Here is a 27,239-nt window from a genome sequence, read left to right on the forward strand (position 1 = left end):
TTTTTTTTTTTTTTTTTTTGGGCATTGTTGCAGCCTAAAATGCCTGATTTCACAGCAGCTTTTCTAAAATATGATTATGATTCTAAGTAACCTCACCAAAAAGGCTCAGGTTTAAAAAAATAATAAAGATGCGCACCTTGGGAGTGTTCCACAAAAAAGCAAAACCTTTTGAGTTCAAACTCAGTGAAACAGCTCAAAATGATAAAATAAAAGTGCACAGAGCATTGATAAATGTTAATAACAATGACAAACCTGTTCTTTTCAGTGTCTGTGAAAAGATACAAAAAATTTAAATGCAAAAAAATTGTGAATAATGAAACAAAACATTGAGTCAGTTCATTGAGACGTACCTGTATGATGTTTACATGGGGGGCTGCTGTGATTGGTCAAATTTGTGGAAAAGTTGCAGAGTTTGGACAGAATTTCAAGATTGTGCAGAATTCACACGGATTGATTGAATTTATGTAAATTGTTGTGACCGCAACAACTTCCTGGAGGGACTGATCTCATTTCATTTTAATGCAATACGCCTCGACAGAACTTCTTCAAACTTGGATCAAATGTCCACTTGGACTCAAGGATGAACTGATTAGAATTTGATGGTCAAAGGCCTCTGTGACTACACTAAACAGATTTTTGGACATTAACTCAAGAACCCATATCCTAATTATGACAAAATTTCACAGTGTGTGATTTGGGCTGGGTATTGTTGAAAAAATTTTGATACCAGTACCAATACCAATACCCTCAAAGTGATACTGATACCAATAGGGGACTTCATTTGATACCCATCATGTGAGTGAAGGCTGTCCTGAAGTGGTGGCATCTCGGCACACTGAGCCATCAACTTTGTCAAACACCGCGCTTCATAGACTGTATGGGTTGTAGCTGCTGCTGTAGGGAGTCAATCACTGGTCACATTAAATGACAGAGTGCCTGTGGTGATTGGCTGCAAGCAAAACCAGACAAATCGCCATTTTTTTCCCCAGATCTTGGTACAAAAAGGATTGAATGCAGTTGGTTACTGCTTGGTACTGGATTGTTTCAGTCAATATCTGAAAGGTATTGAGTACCAACACCTAAAAAACGTAATGATGAGGTGATGACGTTTTATATCCAAAAGGTCAAAGGTCAACTTCACTGTGACATCATAATGTTCAGCTCTCTATTAGTCTTCTGTCCTCCTCTGTAAAAATAGTGAAGACAGCATGTTTCTCACTGGAAATGATTCACTGGAATTATACATGTTAATGTATTGATGACTTCCATTTTGCCTAAAAGATAGACGTAATACCTTTTATTAAATTCCTTCAGTCTTCTTTACATATATTACATGAATTTGAGACAGACAAAGATGTAAACTGCAGCTAGACTGCAAGGTGGTATTTGTAATTTATGTTTGACATCAATGTTAAATGAATATCTTTGTGTTTAAGATTGTTAGTCAGACAAGAGATTTAAAGAACTTCTTCAATTTTTTTTGGCAAACTATTTAATAATAAAATAACAACACACAGACTGTGCATAAAGACTGTAGAATTAGAGGAAGGACCACTGGATTTTCCCCATCTCAAAAAAAGTGTCCTGAGGCTCATGTGTGACTTTATTTCCTCCTCCAGAGAAACTGGCCCAAGCCAAAGAAGAAAACCTGGACATGCACCAGGTGTTGGACCAAACCCTTCTGGAGCTCAACAATCTATAGAGACCTCTTCAGAGCAACATGAAGGACAGCCAGAGGGATAGAGCAAGACAAAAAACAAAAAAAGTTGAATCTCCTACCCAAAGCTCCCAGCATACGCTCCTACAGATGGAATCATAATGTAACATCAAAAGTTACTATAAAATATATAAAAGTAATGTGAGGATTGGTTCAGATTTAAAAAAAAAAATCGAGTAAGTGTGTATTTCAAACTGAAAACCTTCACACACTGTGTAGTTCATTAGAAATCATCCTGTCATTAACAAACAGTTCCTTGCATGCACATGTAACCCTCACTTAGATCTCTCATTGCCACAACTATTAAGCAATCGATTCCCCAGAAATGTCTGTCTTTATTTGACAAAACATGATGAAGGTTTTCTAATTGGATACATTCATGAATATGTCAGAGCCCACTCATGTTTCTTTTAAGAGTAAAGACAGGAAACTGAAACTCACAAGAAACAGTTGCTACTGTGAAGCCTTCCTCCTTCACACAACATACAGTAGTTTGTGTTGTGCACTAGAAAGCTTCAGTTTGTTCAGGGTTTTGCCTTGATTGATAAAGTGACACATGAACGTCCAGGACATGTCAAAGACTGTCCTAAGAAAAACAAAAACATTAGCCATTCAAATAGCTCATAAGACCACTGTTAAAGGAGCGTGTGATTTAATCCTCATGAGACAGCTGTTAGTTTCCTGTTTCAAGTTATTTTTGTGCTAGCAGCAAACCAAATCTGAACCATATGATCAGAAAGATCAGAATTGTTCGTATGAGTGTTATTTTTTTGTTGGGGTCATTTGTGGTAGTTTGAATGAGGTCTGATGACAAAATGACAAATGACAGTGAAAAATTTTGTCTTTTAATTTGGAGGAAATGGTTGAAATGTCTTTGTTTACTTTGTGGGGGCATCCACCATGTATGTTGTTGTGTGTATTTTATGGTGAAATGAACCACTTCTTTATTGGCTATATAATTTAAAGTAATTGATTTTAATTAGGATTTTAATTAGCAGTAGAATAAACTAGTTGAAATTTAAGTGTGACTAATTTTCCGTTAAAAAAAAAAAAAAAATGAATTAAGTGCTGGGAGCTGTAATACTGACATCTAACTTTGAATAAAGTTTTATATATTGTAAAAAAAAAAAAAAAATAGTGCATTCCTGAAATAATTAGAAGAGGTTTTTGATAATATGACTTTTTACAGTGTGGTTGTTTTAAAATGTCATACATGTATGAATCTGAAACATACACACAACTATTTTTTTCTTAATAACCACTCTGTCAGAAGGTTATACAGTAAACTGACTGACACAGACACAAATGAATGATTAGTTGAAGAAGTGATTTCTGTCTGAATACAGGTGTGCAAATGATTAAATCATGATTACAATATTGTAAAGTGATTGTATTGATTGTTTCCACATCATTATTACCAATGTACAAACACAAAATAATCATTGTGAATGCTTTGAATGTAATAGTTTGAGTGGATCTCTTTGGATAATTAACATCAATCCCAGTGAATTACAGACATATTTGTGATTTATTTAGCCTGTTGGTTCAGAGATCTGACCAGTAACCTTCCTTAACATTTAGGTCATCACCGCACAGCTTCGTAAGTGAGCAGTACACTATAAAGTTATATTTATTATATGCTAATGCTAATGGGGTCAAAAGAATGCAAGGCACAACTCAAACAACAAGAAAAATGAAACTACACAGCAGGACCCTTAACCTTTTTTGTTGTTTTCGAGATAAAGTGAGCCATAAGGAAGAGCTGATCAGAAGGCTCCATGAGTAATTTAAAGTTAAATACAAGGTTAACTACAAGGTTTAAACAATACAACAACAATTCAAAGGTGTGCGGATAGAAATAAACTGACACCACACTGTTTTTTTTGTATCAAAGGGGGTCCACCTGAGTTTCCATCCATCCATCCATTTTCTGTAACTGCTTATTCCCTGGACACCCTGGACAAGTCACCAGTTCATCGCAGGGCTGACACATAGAGACAGACAACCAATCACATTTACATTCACACCTACGGGCAATTTAGAGTCACCGAATTAACCGAGCATACAGAGGAGTAGTGATGTTTTACTTTATGACATATAATAAAACAATTTTATTCTAAACAAGGGACTATTTTACCATAAATACATCACAAATTTAGTGGGCTGGTGCCCCACCTCACACAGCTTGAACCCTTTTTCTTTTCATTTGTTCAGCCCTGCCCCTCAGACAGCCTGAGTCTGGAACAATACCAAAACTCCAATACCAAATTTCACATTGTTTAGGACATGATTAATATATGAGTTTTTCCATTTCATTTTATAAACTATCTTATTACAACTTAAAAACCAGAGTTGGACTTTTAGTTAAGGTTCTGTATGTTGTAATTGTGCAGTGATTATTGTATAATGTGTTATGTATTATTCAGTATCATTCGTCAGCTGACAATCAACTTTCTAAATCATAATTCATATCACAAAACTCCTTGAATTTGTGTTGAAAACTTACGCAGATGACAGTGCTACTATGCTGCTCACCACCTTTTCAGACACACAATCTCACACTGTCTATTCAATTAAATTTCAATTCATTAGCTTTTCTGGAAGTACTGCATACAATACAGTGTTACCAAAGCATATCAACACAAACTTACACATACATAGTAAATAAGATAAAAAATAACAACACAAAAGGCAAAAGGGCATGGAGAACAAGAGGGGCTATGGAATAGTAAGAGTTGTTGTGGGTTCATCTCTGGATGAATCCTGCAATTTGCTGAAGGGATGATAAATTCAAGTCTTGTTCAGAATTGTTCAGAAATTTGACTTTGACGATTCTTTGGAAAAATGTATTCTCATCCAAGAACTGAGCCAAAAGGAATGTGAAAGTATCAATGATACAATCTTTCAAGGGAAAGCAACCACAGTTTCATTCTCTCCTCTTAAACACATATTGTGTAGCCTTGTTTTCTGAGTCAACACCAGGAGCTTCATGAACGGACACGCACGATGTACTTGGAACAGAGGGGAGGAGACATACTGGAAAACAACAGTGGGGCACGTACAAAGCCGATACCTGAGAACTTTGATTGGGCAGACGGATTTGAGAGACAGTTCCTCTGACAAATCAGCAAACAGCCTGGCTCCACCCAATTCTCTTAGCAGACCTGTAAACTGTCAGTGGGAGGACAGACGCTGTACAGACAGGACTGCGTCCCATCCCCGCGCTGTCAGATCGGCTCAAACTGACGCAGTGTTGCGACATGACTTTTTCCTGACGGGAAGTGGGAGGTTCTAGCCGAGAACCACTGGCACGGACGTGACACATATGATAGCCGTCGTATTTTAACCGTTTTTGTCTTTTGTTGGCTTTTAGACATTAATGAAAATGTTATTGATCTAGCAAAGAATGCGCAAGAACCAAAACTGACGCCTGTTAGGTAAGTGAAGGAAGAATCTGTTGGTGTTGACTGCGGAAACAATATGGCGTTAGCAGGGAAGGAAATATGAGCTCTCGATGCTAACCTCAGTATTTGACTACTTCATCAACTGTTGGCCATGAGCTCTGCCACCAGTTTTATTTTATTTTTACTTTTTTTAACTTTTGTCTGTTATTAGAGCAAGTTGATGTTACTGTTAGCTAGCTAGCATCGTAACAAATCCAGCGTTATGTATGTTAGCAAAAGCAAAAAGAAGTAAGATCTGTTGACCACCCAAGCTAAGGTCGACGTTCCGCCTCGTGTTAAGTCAGACTAGTTGTAAAGACAGTAAGGTTGTAGCTGTAACTGTACTGTTCAGACATGTCTGACACTACTGTATAGGCTTTTCCAGACTGACATGATATTCTGTGTTTTGTGTTTGCAGCCCGTCGCCATCATGCAGCTGCTGCTGTTAACGTTTCTGTCCTCCGCGCTGCTGTTGCCCGCTGCAGCAGGTCAGTAACACAAAGGGAACCCCAGAGCGTTAGTATCTGTCAGCGGTTAATCGACACACATGTCCTATCTGCTGCTGTCTTGGTGGACCTGTACAACTGTGATATTAACAGCAGCAAAAACACAGGCAGCACTACAGTAATAACGTTGATAATGGCTGCATTCCATTCAGATACCTCAATTCAAGGGCACATATAGGGCTGTACAATATTATAAAAAAGATCATATTGGGATTATTTTTTTTAGACATTACAATTGCAATATGATTAATGATAAGTGGGAATGATCATTTTACGTAACAGTTTTTATTTTTACTGAAACAAACACATGTTGTCACATGTCACATGTCACATGTCATCTCTGAACGACTACAGCACTTATAACGCCATTACATTTTTTCTTTATCAAAAAACTGCAGCTTCTGTGATTTGGATACTGCACTTGGCATATTGTAATTTTGAAATATTTTTGAGAAATTGTACAGCCCTAGGTACATTTTGTGGCGTTGTGCAGTCTGGCTCACTGACATGGTACAAATGGGATTGTTAAAGGGCTAGTTCACCCAAAACTGATAATTCAGTCATTATCTACTCACCCTCATGCTTATTGAAGGCCATATTTTCGTTGGATATAAAATGTCTCCATACTACTTGTCTGGTGTAATCCAAGTCTCCTAAAGCCCGGACATGCCAAGTTGACTTGAAAGATGTCATTTACACCATGTTTTTAGCCTGATCTTCACTGTAGATCCTTAGCTTGGAGCCATGTTCAGGTGCATTTGCACACTGTCCAAACTGTGTGTGTGTGGTGTGACGGTGTGTGAACGGCATGTTGGGGCTTTAGGAGACTTGGACTATGCCAGATGAGCAGCATGTTATTACTTTTTTGGGGGGGTGGGGTGGTTTTGTTCTGTATTAAAACTGGTCACCATTCACTACCAGCATTTGGGAGATTCTACAACACCTGCTTTCCTGTGAAACTCCAGCAGTGTTTTGTGGACTAACAAAATAAATCCAGCCTTCACAGTATGAGGGTGAGAAGATAAATGGACTGAATTATCATTGTTTGGGTGAACTATCCCTCAAATATTTTTAATTACACCTGTTTTTTTCCTGCTTAAACAAGTCAGTAGCTGTGTTGCAAATTGCATACTTTTTATTTTTGGTACTTAGTGCAGCTGCTTGTACAAAATAAGTACTGTTGTATGCAGTTTGCATAGAATCAGGACATACTACTCCATCATAGCATGGGATCTTGAACTTTGACCAGCTTGGTCACAGCCATTGCAGTCTGCATTGTGAGTTTTGAAGTTAAAAAAAATAAAAAATATGCCATTTGGAACGCAGCTAATGAGATGTCACCTGTGCTCTCTCGGCTGAACAGTTGATGCGATGTATATTCTGCGGTGCAGATGACTGTGGGTACAAATAGTCTTGAGAGGCATGCTGGCTTGCATACTGTAAAATGCTATCAGATGCAGTAGGACATCCTTTTTTTTGGCATACTGCAATTGACATACTATGTATTTGGAAATACAAAATCTTTTTCTGGCACACTATATAGTATGGTAGTATGGGTATGGGAACACACCCCAAATAACAGTCAGTCTTGAGGTAGCTCTATTTAGTATTGACAAAGCAGAACTTAATCAACCTGATTCAAAAGTCATCAATGCAAAAATGTTTTCATGTAAAAATGATGGCTATGAGAGAAACAAAACCAAATATAGACATTTTTTTTAAAAATATATTTTTATTAATTTATTTATTTTTGTTGTATGGTTAATTCTTGATTTCAATCTTGCTGAACATCTGTTTGTGTCCACACCACATCAAAGTTCTAAATTAAACATTGGATCAGACAGTAGGGGAGTACAGTCTCATCTCATTAAACTTAACATCCTGTTGGTTTTTGTGTTCATTTTTTGACTGTAGGAGGAACTTTGGCTCATTTGCTGGCTCAGCAGTCACACACACACACACACACACACACACACACACATATATATGGTATATATTGCTGATGCAGGCACTCTACTTATATGAGCATTGCTCTGGTTGAGTTTGTTTCTGACGTTTCAATGTGAGTACTGGCATTTAATGAAGAAAACATTTTTTCTTTTTTGTTGGTTTTCAGAACATAAATACCATTTGGTGACATCCCCAGAGTCTCCAGTGGTAGAGATTGGGATTAACTTCACAGCTACGTGTGTAATCACCGACACAGCTGTAATCACAGCAGATGACCTCTACTGGAATCTGTCTAAGACCACTGTACCCAAAGAACAGTACACCAAGATCGACAGCTCAACTCTCAATGTCACCATCTTTGTCACTGGTGAAAAACCTGAATGGTTATTTTGCCTCAGCAAGAAGGTGTCACCTTATGTTGTCTTTAATGAAGGAAAATTTAGACACGGGATCATGCTCAGGAAAGGCTGTAAGTTTTTCTTCCCATAACGTAAAACCTGTAGCTGTTTTTTAACCAACTGTATCTAATGTTTCTAGGTGTGGTCATTTATATTAGCTGTAGTTGCTGTTTTGATGTGAGCACCTGTAGATAAGGGTGTACAGCGTTATGGTGCTGTGTAATGATTGTTTGTTTGTGCATATACAAGTGTGTTAGGTAAAAAAAATGAAAATACAGTAAAACATATTGAAATATTAAGATATTAAGATAGAGTTGGCTGTCAAATATTTACATACCTACACTGCCATTCAAAAGTTTGAAATCACCTGCTTTCCTTCAACACTGGCTATTTAACATGGATAAAACAGAAAAATCCAAACAACAAATCTCTTATTTATTTTTGAAATAGTTTTGGCCTGAAGAGAAGAATAATCAAATGAGTCACTGACTGTTCCCACAGTGTGGCATGACAGGAGAGGACACTGTTATAATCATTTTACCCCAAACATCCTTCAATCCTTTTTGTTTTTTTGGTGCAGAAAAGCCTAAATGACCCAAGATTATTTTTGAACCACAGCAGTGCAATTGAGCTCTAAATATTTTAGGACCCTGTTTTCTTTGGACCCTCTGAAGTCTACTCAGTGGCTAGATTGAACAGGTTTAAACTGGGATGTGTCAGTCCATGCTCAGCTGAAATTCTGATATCCAGTACCAACAATCTAGACTAGGACTTGTCAAGGGTTCAGAAACTTCTAGACTAGAAATGTCTATTGCTATTTTGAAGTTTAAAGAATGGCTTTAGTAGAGCAGCACACCTGTTAGTTCCTAGCTTATTATAGGCATTATTGTGCACTTCACACTAAACATGAACTCCTCCTTATTTAAAAGAACAGTGTTTCAGACTTAGAGGCAACTAAAAGTGAACTTGCAGATTAGTGGTTAGAAGGATTACAGTGGAAGTGAAACTGGTGAGTCAGAGCCAGTGTTTGGTGTGTCCGGTCTGGGCAGCTGTAGAAACATCTCCATAGAGAGAGCTGTAGGTATAAAGTAACAAGTTGTAAAGTAACAAGAACACAACGATTCTTATTTTCAGGTGATTATACACTAATAAAAACATACTTAGAAATATTATATTCCATTTCTGCTGATAAATACCCCTAATTCCTACACACTGTACCTTTAAGTCTTCATAGATTTTAATGTTAAGCTTCCAATGTCTTTTACCAATTATTTCTTTTATTCTTATCATTGCTCAGAGTATCTTTGTCTCTTTTTGCTCTTTCAGTATCAGTCTGGTCAAGTCATTGTCAGTGCTTTGTTCTCTGTGCACAAAACATTACTTTTTTCATACAAAGCAACATTTATTTGTAGAGAACACTTTGTATAACCTAAAAGCATGACCCATTATTCAAAAATATAGAGCTGTCTTCTGACTCATCTGAATAGACTGAATTAAGCTTGTGTGGTAGATGATTCCAAACCTTTGAATGGTGTTATGTGTCTCAGAGCAGTTTGTGTAAAAGACTCTTAAAAACTAAAGTTAATAGGTCTTTGTGTGTTGTTTGTCCCAATGTCAGATCTTCCAGGGAAGCCTGAGAATCTGTCCTGTATAGCAGTTCAGGAAGGCCAAAACATCTCTCCAAACCTCAGCTGTGAGTGGGACCCAGTAGGACGTCAAACCCCAGATGTTCCTACAGAATACACACTGACTGTTAATGTCTTGTGAGTACACTGCTAGATGGCTTTGCATCACACCCACTTCTGTCTGTCCTGAAAGGTTTGCCAGTATTTGTGTTTTGGTTCATTTCAGAATGATTGAATCAAGTCAAGCTTGCTGTTAAAGTAAAAAGTGTCAACTTTCATTCTCTGAGAGTGTTTGCTGATTCATTAAAATTCAACTTTTGAATCCTTTTTTATCAGTTGTTTTCCAATATTAATAATGCTTGATAAAAGTTATGAGATGGATGTTCCTTAATGTTTTTTGGCTTGTAAAGGGGTGTGTACACGACCTCTGAACAAATACAGGAAGTAAGAAACATAACTTTATATCTTGTTACTGTTTAACTCTGATTGGATCCAGAAGAACTATAGAAACAGACAACAGTTAATACACTTGATGACAAAATTATTAGTCCTCCTATGGAATTTTTTTATGAAGTTTTTTTTTCAAAATTTTCCCAAGTGCTTTTTCTAAACACACTATTTTTCTTTAGAAAGCATAAATTATTTCTGTTTGCTCAAAGCTTGTAAAGTCAACTTAAAACTGAGGGTTATCTTCCAATTTCACACAGTATAAAAACTTCAGTAAGTGTTTGAGCTGTCACTTGAGAAAGCATCATGCCAAAAATAAAAGAAATCAGTTTAGACTTGAAAAAAAGAATTGTTGATGCTCAAAAAGCAGGAGAAGGGTATACAAAGTTATCACAGCGTTTCCAAGTGTCAAGAACTGGAGTAAGAAGTATCATCAGAACAAGCCTGGCAAAGGTAGGAAGCCAAATATTTCAAAGACTCTGGAAAGAAAACTAGTGAGAGATGTCTCTAAAGACCACAAAACAACTGCCAACACACTAGTGAATAAGGAAAACCTGGAGAAAGATTATGCATACTGGAAGGGTGTCCTTTGGTCAAATGAGACGAAACTAGAGCTCTTTGGCCACAGAGACGTTGCTTATGTTTGGAGAAAGAAGATAGAGGTGTATAACCCAAAGAACACCGTCCCCACAGTGAAATACGGTGGTGGGAGTATTAAGCTGTGGGGATGCTTCAGTGTGTCTGGAACTGAGAATCTCGTCAAGGTGGAAGGAATCATGAAGAAAGAAAGATATGTGAAGATTTTGAAAGAAAACCTCAAGCAGTCAGCAGCAAAACTGGGTCTGGGTTGTCGCTTTGTCTTCCAACACGACAATGACTCAAAACAAACGTTGCTCCTGGTGAAGAACTATCTCCAGAAGACCAAAGTGAACATTACTGACTGGCCTGTGCAAAGCCCTGACTTGAATCCCATTGAAAATCTGTGGGGTGAACTGAAGACCAAGGTTCATGCCAGAAGACCATCGAATCTGGAGGAGCTTGAGATTCGCCAAAAAAGAATGGGCTGGGATTCCTCAGGAGACGTGTCTGAGACTTGTTGAAAACTACAACAATCGACTGCAGGCTGTTATCCAGCAAAAAGGATACACAACTGACTATTAGCATTAAATAATGTAAGCATCCAAAATAAAACTAGGATGTTTGGAAAAGCTGTGATTAAAAAATCCTTGCTCTGATTAACAGTACTTGGGAAATACTTTAAAAAAAGATTTTTTTATAGGAGGGCCAAGAATTTTGTCTTCATCTGTATGTCATATCTAATAAATGATCATGTTAGTCTCATGTTAATCACTTCTGTTCTTCACTAACAGACAGACTGAATAAAACTTAGCATCAGGAAAAGTGACCATGAAATTGTTTAAATTGGAGGACTCTCTACTGTATGTATTGTTGTGTAGGTCTTTCGGTTTAGTTCCTGAATGGTATTTAAATCTTTTCTCAGCAGAGTTAAAACCTTTACTGTGACGACACGCAAAAATAGTGCCAAAGTGAATATGGACCTTTTCCCGTTTCATATGACACTGGAGATCTGGGTGACGGCACACAATCAACTAGGACAAATAGAGTCTGAGCATCTGAAAGAAGATGCTGGCTGGTTTGGTAAGTTAATTGTTTTTAGTACTGTCCGAGTAACGTTTGCACAGTGTTATCTTATTATCTGCTTGCTCTGATCTAGTCTGGTCACTATATAGTCCCAATGTTGGCTCTGCTGAAATGTGACTTCAGTGTGTAAATGCATTAATGATGAATGATTATGGCCATTTCACATGTTCTTGACAGTTTGTTGTGTCTTTTGCTCCAGTGAAAACAAACCCTCCATCAGATGTCAAAGTCATTTCAGAAAAGACTTTCACCACCTCCCTCCTCATAAACTGGACTCATACTATTACTGCTGCATATATGAGCTTAACGTATGAAATCAGATTTTGCCCAAGTGGATCTCAAAATTGGACTAATGTAAGTATGTTTGTGTTTCATTTGATCATTCAGTAACTTCCTCATAGTTAGAGACAACAAAAAAGAAATTCAAATTAAAAAAAGAATCAAATATTAAAGAAAAGTTTTCCCTTTATTTTTATTATTTTTATATTGTAGATAAATATTAGGGGCATCAAAACTATGAAATATGGAATTATTAGGAAGTATGTAGTAAGGAAAAATGTGAAAACAAGGCAAAATTATGTTTTGCTTTTTAAGGATCTAAAAAATGAAAGACTCTCACATACTGTCTTCTGCACTTGTAGTCTAATAACTTTGACATCTTTGATTCCAAGTGCAGAAGTCTGTCTGTGATCTACAAGTGTGAAAAAGTTTTTTGCCTAATAATATTTTAGATTCTTCAAAGTAGACACATTTCTTTGACAGCTTTGTACACTGTTGGTATAATCTGAACCATTTCTTACAAAAAATTAATAATAATATTGACAAAACTTGAATGAGAAATGTGTCCAAACGTTTTACTGGTATTGCATAAAATATGAAGTAAACAAAAACTACATACACCTTATACAGATATGTGGATAATTGTATAGGATACATGCTCACACACTCGCTTGTCGTAAAACCTGTTGTGTGGCATTATACTAAGAGGGAAAAAAAAGAATAAATAATATTGCATTGTAAAATGGATAATTGCATAGAAATACCAAAATTTGGTTGCACATTTGGGAACTTTATTATTACCACCAGTAATCAAAGGTCACTGTCAGCCAGGACTGAAATGTAAAACTGTAACGTCAGTGTTTATCTTTATTTGTGTGTATTTTGTGTTACCCTTTTAGTCCAGTGCATATTTTTTTGTTATTTTGTATTTGTGGATGTCTGGTGAATCGACAAGTCTGCTGTTTGTCTTTTCTACAAAAGAGATGTGTTTAATGTCCTTCAGATTCCTCGTGGGGACACTGCCCAGGACATCCAGTCCTTCAGACTACAGAACCTCCGGCCAGACACACTTTATGTTACTCAGGTGCGCTGCAAAAATGCTAGAAAAGACCATGGTTACTGGAGCGACTGGAGTGTCAACGCTACCAAGAGGACACCAGAGGACCGTGAGTTTTATAGCTGCCAGTTCAGACTACTTTCCCAAAGTGAAACTATTTTACCACCAAATACAGTGTAGTGTTAAAAAGACAATTGAAGGACTTCTGATAATTGATTGATAATTGATTGTTTACTTATTAATCAGTTTGACCTGGTGGAGTCCTAAATCCTTGAGACCTTCCTCAGACACGGTCAGTACTTAAACCACTGACATCAGATTAAGCTGCCAGCATCTGAGGAAAATTTGTACTGTTGAAACTAAGCACTGTATTTGGTTTGACTGCTGTAGTTTGCGCAGGCCGACAAACATGAAAACACTTGCTGAACCTGTGAATGCACCTTCTTTGCCCACTTTAATGCTGCGTTGTAGATTTGTCACTTTCACTTTGTTCTTTTGGTAAACTAAAATATTCTGTGTCCTATTCTTTTCCTTTGTCCCAGGACCAACAAGTAAACCAGATTTATGGATAGTCATCACTGAGGGTGACGGCACAAATGTACGACAAGTGCAGATTATTTGTAAGGTAAATTCCCACATCACATTCAATGTTGACACAAAAAGCTGCAATACCTAATAATACTAATATTACAGTTTGCTTTAGAAATCAAAAGACACCAAAAAGAAGACATGAGAAAATAAGTGTGTTGAATCAAAAGTTTTATCGAACTGCTGGTTGTAAAAACATTTGTTGCTGTATTCAGTGAACACCACGTCCCTGATGGTTAATATTGTACTGTATTTAAAAACTCTGACATTAACAAGGTGAGTGTACTTTGTCTCAAATTGGCTAACTAGCAATGCAAACACAGAAACTGTTGCTTGAGCATGACTTGGTCTAGAGCTGTAATGATTAATTGATTAATTTGGTTATAGTTAAATAATCAAATAAATATTTTATATGCGATTAATCAGTCTTTTTTTTTTTAAAGAAATATTTTGTCCAAATTCTGTGATTTCAACTTCTTAAATGTGAATATTTTCTGGTTTCTTTACTCCTCTCTGACAGCAAACTGAACATATTTGAGTTATGGACAAAACAAGATATTTGAGGTCGTCATCTTGGACTTTGGAAATCACTGATCAGTCAATCAAAGTTGAGAAAACGACCCACAGATTGATTGATAATAAAAATAATTGTTGCAGGAAAGGCTTGAACAATGGGTCCAAACAAGATTGTGACAGGATTAATCAAGTAGTTAATCAAGACAATTGACAGATAAAAATGATCGTTAATTGCAACCCTAACTTGGTTCCAACATCAAGCAACTGTCAGAGATCGGAAATGCATTTGTTTGCAGAGTTGCTTCAGCATAAACTCCACTCACTGTATTGAATGAATGTATTTTTCAGTTCTGTGCAACAGAAGAATGAGGCCAGTCTTAACTAGGAATGCACTGATACCAGCATTGGGTATCTGTCCGATACTGTCCTCATGTACTCATAAAACTACTCCATCTGTCACTAAAAATAGCTGCTTGACACAGGCAACTGGATAAAACACCTAAAAAACCAAACACAACGCAGAGTTCAAGGTGTTTGCTGATGCCTACCCTGTTGTTTTTTTGGTTGCGCCATCATCCACTAGTGACCGCAGCAACTTTTGAAACTGTCCGTAAAATTCCATGTAAAACTGAAACAATCTCACCAAGTGCACCTGTAGACCGCAGCCAACTGCTGTCCAATAAGTCCCTGCAGGAGTAAACTAGTTGAATGCCTTGACTAAATAATCCATAGATTAATAAAAAACGCAGCTGCCATCAGTCTGTAACCCTCTTTTGAAAACTGTTACACACATAGCACCACACTCATACCTGTCCCCCCTAAACAATGGCAGGTAGGAACTAATTAGCTCTTAGACAAGAGAGACGTGAAGAATTAACTTAAACACTACACATGTAAATGTGTCATTAGAATACCAGTTAAAGTGCTGTAAATGATAATGACATAATTATCATATGTAACACTTTTTGTAATGGTAAACTTAATTCTTCAAGTCCATAATAATGTTGTGTAATTATTATACTGAAGTATATCATGTACACATTAAACTGTGCAGCTTAATAAGGAAACACAAACTTAGTAAAGTAGCTTTCTACAAATGACCCTAAAATGTAATGTGTACTGTAACTATGGTTACACAAGCAGCAGGAAACAGCAACAATGATTTGTTACATTTAGAAATTGAGGAACATCTGATGAAAATAAAACATGTTTTTAAAGTTACTGTAAGAACTGTAATGGCATTATTAAGTATTGTATTGTACTCAGTATCTGCAAGTACCCAAATGTAAGTACTTGTACTTTGTCTGAAGAATGTGGTATAGGTACAGCCATAATCTTTTCCTTCAGAGTAGTTTTTATCATCATTAAAATGACTGAATACACAGCACACAGTGGCATAAAATGGATAGCAATCAAAACAATATTAAAATTCACCCACATGATTTATTTGGGATAATAACAGCACAGTCAGTTTTAATCCTGAATTTAAGCTGAAAGGTGACATACAGTTTGTGTCTTTGCCCCTCCAGGATCCCGTGTTTGCCAATGGAAAGTTATTAAGTTACAACATAAAGGTTCAAGAACAAAAAGTCAAGAATGGAAGTTCGGAGTGGGAGAGTATCCCAGTCAACAGGTCAGAGGCTGGCAGCAGCTCTGGCCAGTGGGAACTGCTTAAAAAGATTGACCTGGCTGACAAGATATCTGTTAAAGTGCAGGTCACTGCCAGCAATTCTATGGGGACATCTCCTGAGGCGTTTTTAGGCATCCCTGAAAAAGGTAGGTGACTGTGAGCTGCAGGTCACACTCTAGCCTGCAGTAATCTGAACCACTTGCCCGCTGCAGCACTGTACACCACCGTCACATCATTTCATCCTGCCCACTCCAAGGACTTCTTGTAGTGATAGCACATCTTTTTCTATGGAGTTGACTGCAGACGACAATATTAAAGGGACATTTCACCCCAAAATCAAGAATAGATATTTTTTCCCTGGCCTGTAGTGCTATTTATCCATCTCGATTTTCTTTTGGTGCGAGTTGCAGAGGTATTGGCTGTAGAGATGTCTGCCTTTTCTCCAGTATAATGGAACTAAATGGCACTCGGCTTGTGACGCTCAAAGAAACTCAACAGCAGTCTCTCTTTCCAGATATCATGACCTGGTTACTCAAGATAAAGACATGAAACTGCTCAAGGTCTGTGGATTATCTTCAGTAACCAGGTCATGATTTCTGGAAAGAGACATTGCACTTTTAGCACCTGAAATCTAGTTCCATTATAATGGAGAGACATCTCAACATTGGTTATCTTATCTATCATATGAATATCTGGATCTCAGAAGCCCTCGGTGCCAGCAGTTTAAACACAATCTAAACATGTCTTGGTGAGGAAGACACAAACAGTAGTGTATCAGGAGCAACTAGTTTTTCAGGTGAGAAATACTGTTTACAAAAAACTCCTGAATTCAGGTCAGTACTTCAATTGATAGGTGGTCATAGATAATGGTTACATGGATAAATGACTTGTTTAAGAAAAAGAAAAAAAACAGACTTAAAGCAGTATTCCTTCAGGAATTTGATATCAAGTGTATTGAGGTTTTTTTTTTTTGTGTGTGTGTGTGTTACAGAATTCCCCCCAGTGCAAGAGCTGAAGGTGGGTCCCCGTGGAGGCCAGCTGTGGGTTGAATGGAGATCCCCAGTCTCCAGTGGTAGAAATGTATCAGGGTATGTGGTGGAGTGGGTCGATGGTAGTCTGATCAACTGGCAAAGGGAAAGCAGAAGCACCAGACGCACCGCCATCAAAGGTAATCTCTTTAATCTAATGAACTGGGAAGTACCACAGTGGAGTTTGGTATGAGTTCAACATTAAACAGCATTAAAGGCATATTTCTACCAAAATCTGTCCATGTTGAGAATGAACCACTCAACCCCTGTAGGCGTGAAAAAGTTGTTGTGTAGTTTGATCCGTCATGGACAGCTGTGGTCAGCTTGGATGTACATGCATGATATGCGTTGGCACTGGGGGTATCACGATTCTCCAAATCCTCGATTCGATTTGATTTTCGATTTTAGGGTCACGATTCGATTCGATTGTCGTTTTTTTTTTCTTTCTCTTATAGCACAGAGGCCTATGCCATTTTTAGACTAGTCTGAACAGTTGAACATAAAAAAATAAGTAGTTTGGACTTTTTTGTCCCCTGAGAATGACTTTGTCATTTTTACATTCTTCTTTCAAGTTTTTTTTCTTCAAGAAAGATATGTTGTTATCTTTATCTGGAGAGAGAGATGCTCTTTGAGTTATCAAAACATTAACTATTTACATATTTATGGCCAGACAAGACAACTGTTATTTTTGATTTGTCATTATTGACGTAGTGTGCTGTGACGGTGATGTAACTCTCAGTTGCTCTTGAGGTGCAGCCATCTGTTGTTAAGGCAACTAATTCTGCATTGCTCAAACCCAAAAACTTTTTCTTTAACGTCTTCATACATGGAGGGCAACATTTTTGTTGTAAGATGCGACCTGCAGGGCATACTGTAGCGTGGCTCAAGTACGCTAATTAAATGTTTAAATCCAGCGTTTTCCACCACAGAGTAAGGCTGCAGGTCTGCTGCTATAAATAACCCGATAGCGTTAGTTATAACTTTTGTGCGAGCTGAGTGGAAGTTTTATTGCAAATGAGGATGGAATAGTTGGCTGGACCAGTGATGGTGTTTTCCCAGTTGTCATATCTACATCTTTGTGATGCCAGTGAATGTGTCCTGCCATGTTCATAGTGTTTCCCGTGGCCAGGTATGGTACACGCACATAGCATATCTTACACACTGTGGTCTTCTTGTCGACATAACTCACCGGGAATGCAAAATATTTCCGCACTGGTGATTAAAGAGAAGCAGGAGCGGCTTCAAGCTCCGGTGCCGCGTCTCCTTTATCTGCACTTGCCATGGTGTCAGAAACTGCAGGTTAGCTAACTAGGGGCGTCGGCTACAATGTGTAGGGTGTGTTGTACTCAAAAGCTAGATATGTTTGGGATGTCACTTAACTCTAAACTAACTGTTGATTTCTCTTGATCTCAATGTCACATGTAGGAAAACTTGAAAAGTTTGTTTGCTACAATGTGTCCGTTTATCCATTATACTCTGGATGGATTGGGAAGCCAACAAGTTTACAAGCCTTTCTGGAGGAAGGGGGTAAGATTCCATACTGATCAGTGAATAAATGCAAGAAGTAAATAATTGTATTTATTTTGAAACATTGTGAATTTTAAAAGCAGTTCAGAATTGGATAATAAAGATCCTATTTTCTGTCCCAGAGATTCACTTTTTTGTAGTGGCTGAGAGACAATCAGCAGCTTGTTCTTTCCATGTTGTCTTCACACTATATTATTAAATTAATTCAATCTGTGCTTGCCACCAGCACACACTCATTTAGTTTCTAATACATGGACACACAAAATCTAAGCGAAAGAAACCTCAAACTCACAGATATTCCATTTACAGTAATATGAGACAGAGAAAGTCTGTAGTTTTACATTATTGACCGTGGTAATTGTAGAATCTCTGGAAGATTTCAAATGAAAACAAATCAAGCAAAGAAACAAAGTGAAATACACTAGAAGAAAGCATACTTTATTAATCCCCCAGGGGAAATGACATTTTTCACTCTCTATTGTTTATACATACACAGGCCCAAAATGTACACACACATGCACAAACAGGATAGATAGATAGATAGATAGATAGATAGATAGATAGATAGATAGATAGATAGATAGATAGCATTCTTGCTGACATTGTTTTTATGTACTTTTGCACAGTCTCTTTTGTTATTGAGTTCCAAATAGTTTCTAGCTGTTCCCACGGACTTGCTTTAGATAAAACTTCTGTGCGATCAATCTTTGAACCTACTAAATCCCAAATTTGTTCAGTAGGATTCAAAACCGGACTTTGACTTGGCCAGTCCATCAGGTCCAAAAGTCCAGATTCCTTTTTCTTGGTCAAATAGTCTCTGCACAGTTTTGAAGTTTGCTTGGGCTCATTGTCTTGTTGGTATATGAACCCACGAGTGAGCTGGCTCACTGGGCTTCTCTGAGAAGTCAGAAATTAATCAAGCATAACATTCAACCACTAAAACAAATTTTTCTATTCAGGAATGTAAGTAAATAACTATAATTTGACATCTTAATCAAGAAATAATAATGTGCTTTACTATTTCTTCTGTTTTTTTCAAACAATAAATTTGAAAATTAAATTAAAAAATTTAAGCTTCTACCTACTACTGGTGTATTAACGATTACAGAAACCAAAAATGATTTTGGTAATTACCAATGCTGTTAATTTAGGACAGATGTGGCATAAATCTTACATTGGGTGGTAAACATTCTAACATTCCCTGTAGAATAACACTGTTACTAAAATGAAGAAATACCATTCTCTGCAGGCTCATTTTACAACCTGCGACACAACAGCTCTTTGGCTTGTTACTGTTTTTTGGCACAGCAAACTCTTCAGCTAATCACAAAATCTTTGGTCAGTCTGGACTCAGTGATTTCTCACTTTATTTGAAAGTTGCATTCATTCCTGCAGCCATGGTGCTTCATGACATGAAGACTGCCTGGTCTTTTTTGAGTTGAGATAAGCCTTGGTTGTATGGTGAGCATACATGATACATGATGTTGCTGTTGTGGTTGCAGTTCCTTCAGGAGTCCCATCTGTTAGAGTGAACAGTCCAGTAGGATGTGACAAGGCAGAGCTGGTGTGGGACCCGATTCCCCAACACAGACAACGAGGCTTCATCACCATCTACACCATATTCTATACAAATGGAACTAAAGTAAATGGTATGTACCTGTCACATGCCGTTCTCAATAGGCTGGAGTTTTGACGTTTCCAGCTTTATATTTTGTGTTGGACTGCAGGTCAGAAATGACAGTATCCCAGCTGCACATCTTATTCTTCTGTTTCCTGTTTTGCTCATTTGCAGCCATAAACGTGCCAGGTAACACCACCTCATACACTCTGAAGTCACTGTCAAGAGACACCAAGTATGATGTTTGGCTCAGTGCCTCAACCATCAGCGGCTCAGCCAACGGTTCCAATCACTCTTTCACTACTGCGAGATATGGTGAGTGTAACCTTTCTTACATGGTCAACTGTTACAGCAAACTCCATTTCTACTTAGCCTAAAAATATTAGAAGGCTATAGAACCCAAACTATATAATAACACACACACAAAGCCACATCCAAAATTCTGTTTGGACATATGGCATCCTGATTATCAGTGCCCATGACATAACCTGGTTGTAAATTAAAAAAAACAAAACCTGAATAAAGTATAATGTTTTGAGAATAATTGGAAAAAAAGCTGTAATATTTTGAGGATCACAAGACAAATATTGTATTACAAGAAACTGTACTGTGTCTGTTCTGTGCTGTAATTTTTTTTTGTAGATTTGGTTAAAATTGTTTGTATTTGTATAAACATGTCAAAGATACAGAGAATCTGGTCAGGTTATATGATATATGTAAAATTTAAGTAGTCCTCTGTCTCGACCACCAGTGGTGTTTATTATCAGCAGCAGATAACTCTGTGATGTGATCTGTTCTTTCCAGACGTGCACAAAACCTCACATGAAGTGTGACTGGTGTCCTTAGACTCCACTAACTACTGACTGTATCTTTGCTTTAACTTCCAGTTTTAGGCCATTTCTTTTTTTTGCCATTCTTCAAACATGATTAAGTTGTGATTTTTGTTTTTAGATTTGTGGTCAAATATCCCCAGAAAAAGTTTGTACTAAAGGAAAAAAAGACCATGTACTTTAAGATGTTCCTTGCCGTTCCTTGTAAGAACCGGAGCATGGATATAAAACATAGAGTCAGAATCTATGTGATGTTTGGTTAAGTCAGGGAGGTAGCTCAGGTGACTTCTTGGGACTTTTTTATGGGCACGTTTGACTATGCAGAGTCAAACCACACCATGTAGATTTGCGTGTCCACTATCATTTTTAATGGGCTGAGCTTTGCCCAAGTTGCAACCAAGATGGACCTTTTCTGCAGTGTGGCGAAAGCAAGCATGACCCATCTCCAAGTGGGATGCTGTGACATCCTCCACCATGGCCAACCTTTGACAACACCTCAACTAGAGATTCTCTGATTTCAATTTTCTTGGCCGATTCCGATTTTTTTTTTTTTTTTTTTTTTTTGAAGGGTCTGACCTACTGATTCCGATTTTGGCCGATTCCGATTTTCAGTCTTTCTAAGAACTGTAATTGACAGCATGCACAAACATTTTTGCAGCTTTTCTTGTAAAAATTAAATTGGATGTTTATAATAAGACACTGACTATTAAATATTTATTAAATACTATTTAAATTTTCTCCAAAGTTCTCCAGGTTACAGCCAGGCCTTATTATAGTTTTATATTAAGATTATGAATCGGGTGAACGTGATCTCTTGGCTTGTCTTCAGTTAAAAGACGCACCTTCCAGTGGGTAGCCCTGTTGTCATGGTGATGCAAATCCCTGCTGTGCCAAGTCAAACTGAATCAAGCCAGGCTAGCTCATGTCCATGGAAAAGGGGACTCTTTTCACAAACATTGATTGGCTCAGTTTATTTACGTACATTGACACCAGATGGCAATGACACAGCAACCAAGCTGCTGTGATTGAAGTTTATGTTTGAACTCAGTAGCTTGTCTAGTTAAATAGTTGGTAGAAGATTATCCTCTCTAAATGTCCTCTATGTTTCCCACAGCTCCAGGAGAGATTGAAGGCATCGTGGTGGCAGTGAGCCTCGGTGTCCTCTTTTTTTTTCTTCTCATCATGCTGACCTGTATCTACAAAAAAGATGTGTAAGTTCCACTCAGACACATACCCATACATTGTTGCTGTCAGAGCAGGGTTTGAGATGTACAATTTCACTCTGTCTTGTCCTTCTCCATGAAGTCAGGCTTTAACTTGCTTTCAAGTGGGGCCATTTGTAACAGCTATAAATCTTTCAGTGCTCAGACATTGTCAAATGAACTAGTTCTTTTTGAGCATACTTTGGCCTTAATGGGAAAATTCTGCACTTTTCATGTGGTTGTAAATGTACTTGAGTTCTTCTGCTCGCAGAGCTGTGCCAGTAGTGCCTACATGTACCAGGATGCTTTGGGTGTCAAAACTACCTATCTAGCACACTACCCAGAAGAGGAGACTAGAGCTGTGTCTCAATTCAGATACTTCTGTTTGTACACAGTCATGTAGTACACTATGGGCTCATATTGAGGACACCTCTTTGCCTTTACTAGAAATGCCATTTGCCGCTTCTTCTTTATGGCGAACTGAAGCTGGGCAGAGCTTTATTGCCACCTGCCAAAACTTTTGCCAGCTTGTTTATTCATTTATGTTCAATTTGACTTCATTCAACAATTCAATTTATTTGCTGTTGTTTGCCCTGTGTTTCTCAGGAGGTTAAAATACACCATAATGTTCATCAATGAAAGGCCAGCTCTTTGGTTGAAAACACACTAATATGATGATTTATATTTGATTCGTGGTACCAAATCTTTATAAATAAACATTTGGACAACATCATAGTAGTACTTGTTGATAATAATACATGCATGACTTATATCTGTATAATTTGATGTTCACTGCGGCTACAGTAGCTGCTTCCTTGGCCACTTGGGCCACCATGATGGCAGCTGTTGAAGGTGAGATGTGTCCAGTGTTCCACACTCAACTTTTTGGCTGTTTTGAGTACAACGTTCATGTACTCACAGTGCACTTTGTACATGAATTGAGACACGGCTGAGAAATCCAAGATGAAATAACCTGTAGTTCATCCTTACCACCAATGATATCACGATGACATCACTGGATGCAGGAAAACAGCTTTCTCTGTCACTGTAGCAGAACTGACGAATTTATTGCTTCAATTTACTACATTATTACCATCAACTCTGACTGGACATCCACACAAATTTTTCCTTCAAGCCAGAGGACAGTCCACAGTTGTAACTACTGTCCACAATCAAACTATGGACAGTACTAGTGAGAATCTGTAAACCACAAACTTTATTCAAATAAGTTATTAATAGTGCTGTTTTTAGCTGTAATATACTTTATAACCATCAGTGTTTCTGTCTCACAGCATCAAGGAGAACTTTTGGCCTCGGATTCCAAACCCTGGAGAGAGCACCATTGGAAACTGGTCCCCTGATTATCCTTTGAAAGTAAGAACTTCTTTTATGGTTGAGTGATTTCTACCAAATATGACGATGTCCACAGTGAAACATTGCGATGGACGATGACATAGTTTCTCTGCCTAAAAGGGTCCTTGTTTCAGCACCACACATCCGTAACTTAGTTGTATTTAATAATATAATTATAAGCATGACATGGAGATGTGGTTCAATGAACAGCAGCAATAGCTTCTCCTTTTTTCTCTCACATGTCAAAATGGAAGCAAAGCAACAGCTCTGTGGCACCTTTGAGGAGGGTTTTTTTTCTCTTCAGAGGAATGTTATTATGATGTCATGAATGTATCCACGATCTGGTAATTCAGTGTTTTCACTTAATGAACTTGGATTAAACTCAGGAATGTAATATAATAAAATCTGTTACTATCAAACAATTAATGCCATTTTAACCAAGTAGAATATTAGGTAAAATAAAGCTGAAAATGGTTTGCTGATTTGAAATATATCAGCGATCATCTAAAAAGAAAGTTTAGGCTTGGTAGTTTTCTACACACTGTATAGTGGATACATTTCCCTACTCTCAGCAGATACAGTGAGTGTTTGTCCTCAGCTTTCTGTCAGCAGCTGGAGGTAAATATTAGTTCTCCACACAACCCACACAGCTTATTACTTTTAGTGAGCTCCACCTTTTCAGTCTTGTTACCAGCTCTGTCCACACTGTCTGCACTCCTCGTGCAGCACACACTGCTCTGAAACTTGAGGCTCCACCTTAAAAAGTGACAAAAGACTTAATAAAATACAACATCCTAAACAATTTTGAAATGCATGAAGAAATAAGATGGGAGTTGATCCAGGGGCTGTACAGGCAGCAGAGTGGACAGAGTTGTGAGACAGTCTTTGAGGAATTGTAACCACCTGACTGACGCTGTCTCAGCTCCACTTTTCACGCAGCTACTAGAAATCTCCTGGAGAATTTAGGGCTCACTTGAAAGCATCCTTGGTATTTTTGGAGAAACGTGACTGCTGACAATTATTATTATTATTAATAATAATAATTATTATTATCTACAGTCGGTTGTCCATTTATGTGCCATAAGCAATATGGAGGTCAGTGCATCCATTTGTCTTGGTCGGTGGAATAGTTGAAATAAAAATAACATTACTCAAAAGAGCGTGTCAGATGCTTGGATTTTGGCTGAAAAATATGGACACTGATAGTTTTCAGTATCCACAGATGAATCCATGGTGTTCTGTGTTATTTGAATCTGATTGTAATGAAACATTTCTCTCCAACTTTTTGTCCTCTGCAGGCAGAGACACCAAAGGAGAACTGCCTGTCCGGCATCAGTGTGCTTGATGTGGATGTGTGTGATGGAAAGTGTGTGTTTGAGGAGGACAAGGCCAGTCTGCCTCTGAAGAAGGACAAGTATCTGTCTGAGGAGCACAGCAGCGGCATCGGCGGTTCGTCCTGCATGTCCTCACCTCGCCAGAGTGTGTCTGACAGCGATGAGGGCGGTGACATGGCCGACACCACAGCCAGCACGGTCCAGTACTCATCAGTTGTGGCCAACGGTTACAAGGGTCAGACCCCAAGTTCCCAGCCGCAGCAGGCCATTTTTTCACGTTCCGAGTCCACACAGCCACTGCTGGATTCAGAGGAGAACCCAGACATGTTGGTGCAGGAGGGCAGCAGACAGTGCCAGCGTTTCCCCCGGCAGCCCTGCTTCACACTCAACACACAAAATGCAGAAAGTGCCAACGTGGCTGACTTCAACCAGCTGGAGATGGAGCAGCAGGAGGTGCTGGAGACTCTGGACTTCTGTCCTCTGGAAGAGGACTCTGAGCAGACAACGCCTACAGACAGCCAGTCAGCTGACTGGCTGCCGACAGCACCTGTCTCCAGTTACATGCCTCAGCTGGGTGGCTACAGGCCACAGTGAGAACACAGACAGATGAGAATGGTTCTGTGCCTTTGTTACTGTCATGTTTATTTGGAGAAGACTGTCCCAGTTTGTCTTTTGCACTTAACCAAGTATAAATAGTCCACGATGCTTATGGACAGGACTCTGTGAAGTGCAATGTGAGTTTAAGAGCTTGTAGCAGTAGTTTGCCAGCTTTGCACTCGCGTTGAAAAATTCAGCAGCCATATCTTTATAGTAAAGACAAGCCCAGGACGTACTGGACACTTTGAGCTACGCGGTAAATGTATAAATGTCACATGTTGCATTTCAAAATGCTGCCTGCAATTTTGCACATTACAGGCATGTGAACCACAGGCTCTACATCAGCCAGCGTCAGAATGAAGCTGTCCTCTCTTTCTGTTTGAGCAGTCTCTTGCTGTTGTGCCCTCTGGTGGAGGGGATGTACCTCTGCAGGGATGTTACAATATGTTACCTGGGCATTGCCATTTAACATAGACATGTTTTCAGCTGACGTATATATACACTGCACATGAATGTAATCAAGTAACACAAGTTGAGACTGATGTACATGATACCAGTGTACACTTAATAAAAAGAGTTTAACTGAATTTGAAATGTGAGAGAAAGGAAATTGAAAAATCCATTTTAGGGCTGGACGATCTGCATAAAAGTATTGCATTGACAGATAATCCAATAGGAGTCCCATTTTAGTGGGAATGGTCATTTTTGCATTTCTTTTTACTGACAAAAATATTATTTTTGATGATGTAATTTTTGTTGGGGTCTGTACCAAACAAGTCCCGTTAGGTCTGGAGAATATGATTTGTAGGGTCAGGGCATGTCTGTTGCACCACAATGCTTTTTTTAAATAATTGTATGCTGTGACACATTTTACTTTCATTGAAATATTGCAGCTGCTGCAATTAGGATATTTTACTTGGCCATGTTGTGATTTTGATAATCTTGATGGCTTGTTCAGCCCTGATGTACAGTTTTTATGTCACACAACATCATTTAGTTTAAGGAGCAGTCCACTGCTTTATTTGTGGATGTAAGGTCTCTAATTTTCATTTCATATATGGAAGCAAAATTGATGATATTACATCTGGCAGTGGCACAGTAACAGTCAGCATAAGATTTATTGTTCCTGTGTTGCAAATGTTCACCTGTCAAAGCCCTTCCCTCTTTAATTTTGCTCATCTGTATTATTGAATGTTCTGTCATCAGAAACAGCTGTGCTCCTCTGAGTGACTGCACTCACTGAGGATCACATGCACCTAACATGTCACTTTTAACATCAGTTTTTTTCTTTACAGTAAACACACTTCCAATTGGTGGCAAATGAATAGATTCTTGATAATAAGCTTTGAGTAATTTTGGGATTCAGCCTTCAGCCTTGGGATCAGTCACTCACTGCGTTTACTGTGATCTGGGTCAGCAGCATAAAGTCTTTTGCATGTAAAAGAAAACACATAAAGCAAAGGTTTTTGCATATAAAACATCCATAGTGAGTAACATGTTACATTCGAGACATACAACATACATACAAGACAATTTGCTAATTTAATATAGTGTTAACACTATTTTCCATGTGAACTGTTGAAGAGGTCACATTTCATTTTGCTGACAAAGCTTAAGGGTTGCACTGTGTTGGAACGCTGTAAAATGACTCAAACATTATAAACTATGAAATAAATGTTTCCAAATATAAAGTACTGCTCCTTTAATGCTGTGCCTCTGTTTGGTTTCAGGTTGGGCTGAATGATTTTGAAAATCCGTCTAACTGATTATTTTGACTGATATTGCAATTGTGATATGATTTGTGATATTAGTGGTAATGATAATTTTTATGTTTTTATTTATTTATTTTTATTTTTTATTTTGCAGGAATTTACAGAATGAATGAAAATGTTTTTTAAGTCTAGAATCTGATTTGTTGGACAGGACATCTCT

General features: G+C 38.0%; 2 protein-coding genes across 5 annotated transcripts in view; both read left to right on the top strand.

Moving 5' to 3' along the window:
• The window catches only part of tpm2 (tropomyosin 2 (beta)), a 43,643-nt gene extending 40,538 nt beyond the window's left edge, over positions 1-3,105 (top strand). For both annotated transcript variants that reach the window (XM_084745985.1, XM_084745983.1), the window contains exon 9: positions 1,620-3,105. In XM_084745985.1, the coding sequence (XP_084602111.1) occupies positions 1,620-1,702 (83 nt within the window). In that variant the 3' untranslated portion in view covers positions 1,703-3,105. The remainder of the gene's footprint in view (positions 1-1,619) is intronic.
• A 1,816-nt stretch (positions 3,106-4,921) lies between these two features.
• Positions 4,922-26,784, top strand: il6st (interleukin 6 cytokine family signal transduce). 3 transcript variants are annotated; one of them, XM_084745413.1, is made up of 16 exons: positions 4,922-5,154; positions 5,579-5,648; positions 7,783-8,085; positions 9,633-9,777; positions 11,588-11,745; positions 11,948-12,102; positions 13,031-13,193; positions 13,627-13,709; positions 15,718-15,964; positions 16,810-16,986; positions 18,272-18,373; positions 19,876-20,022; positions 20,166-20,306; positions 21,936-22,032; positions 23,316-23,397; positions 24,675-26,784. In XM_084745413.1, the coding sequence occupies exons 2-16, from the start codon at positions 5,591-5,593 to the stop codon at positions 25,302-25,304; spliced, it is 2,688 nt and encodes an 895-aa protein (XP_084601539.1). In that variant the 5' UTR covers positions 4,922-5,154; positions 5,579-5,590; the 3' UTR covers positions 25,305-26,784. The 3 variants fall into 3 exon arrangements, with proteins under 3 accessions (XP_084601539.1, XP_084601540.1, XP_084601541.1); XM_084745414.1 differs by having other exon boundaries at positions 4,923-5,154; positions 11,591-11,745; XM_084745415.1 differs by lacking the exon at positions 7,783-8,085 and having other exon boundaries at positions 4,924-5,154.
• The last annotated feature ends 455 nt before the right edge of the window (positions 26,785-27,239 follow it).

This window comes from Lutjanus erythropterus, chromosome 20 (assembly GCF_056507025.1).
Source record: "Lutjanus erythropterus isolate fLutEry1 chromosome 20, fLutEry1.hap2, whole genome shotgun sequence".
NCBI lineage: Eukaryota > Metazoa > Chordata > Actinopteri > Lutjaniformes > Lutjanidae > Lutjanus > Lutjanus erythropterus.

Coding starts and splice junctions, on each gene's coding strand:
- il6st (XM_084745413.1), top strand. CDS start 5,591: ATGCAGCTGCTGCTGTTAACGTTTCTGTCCTCCGCGCTGCTGTTGCCC. Junction 15,965..16,809: donor TTTAGGCATCCCTGAAAAAG/GTAGGTGACTGT, acceptor TGTGTGTTACAG/AATTCCCCCCAGTGCAAGAG. Junction 20,307..21,935: donor TTTCACTACTGCGAGATATG/GTGAGTGTAACC, acceptor TGTTTCCCACAG/CTCCAGGAGAGATTGAAGGC.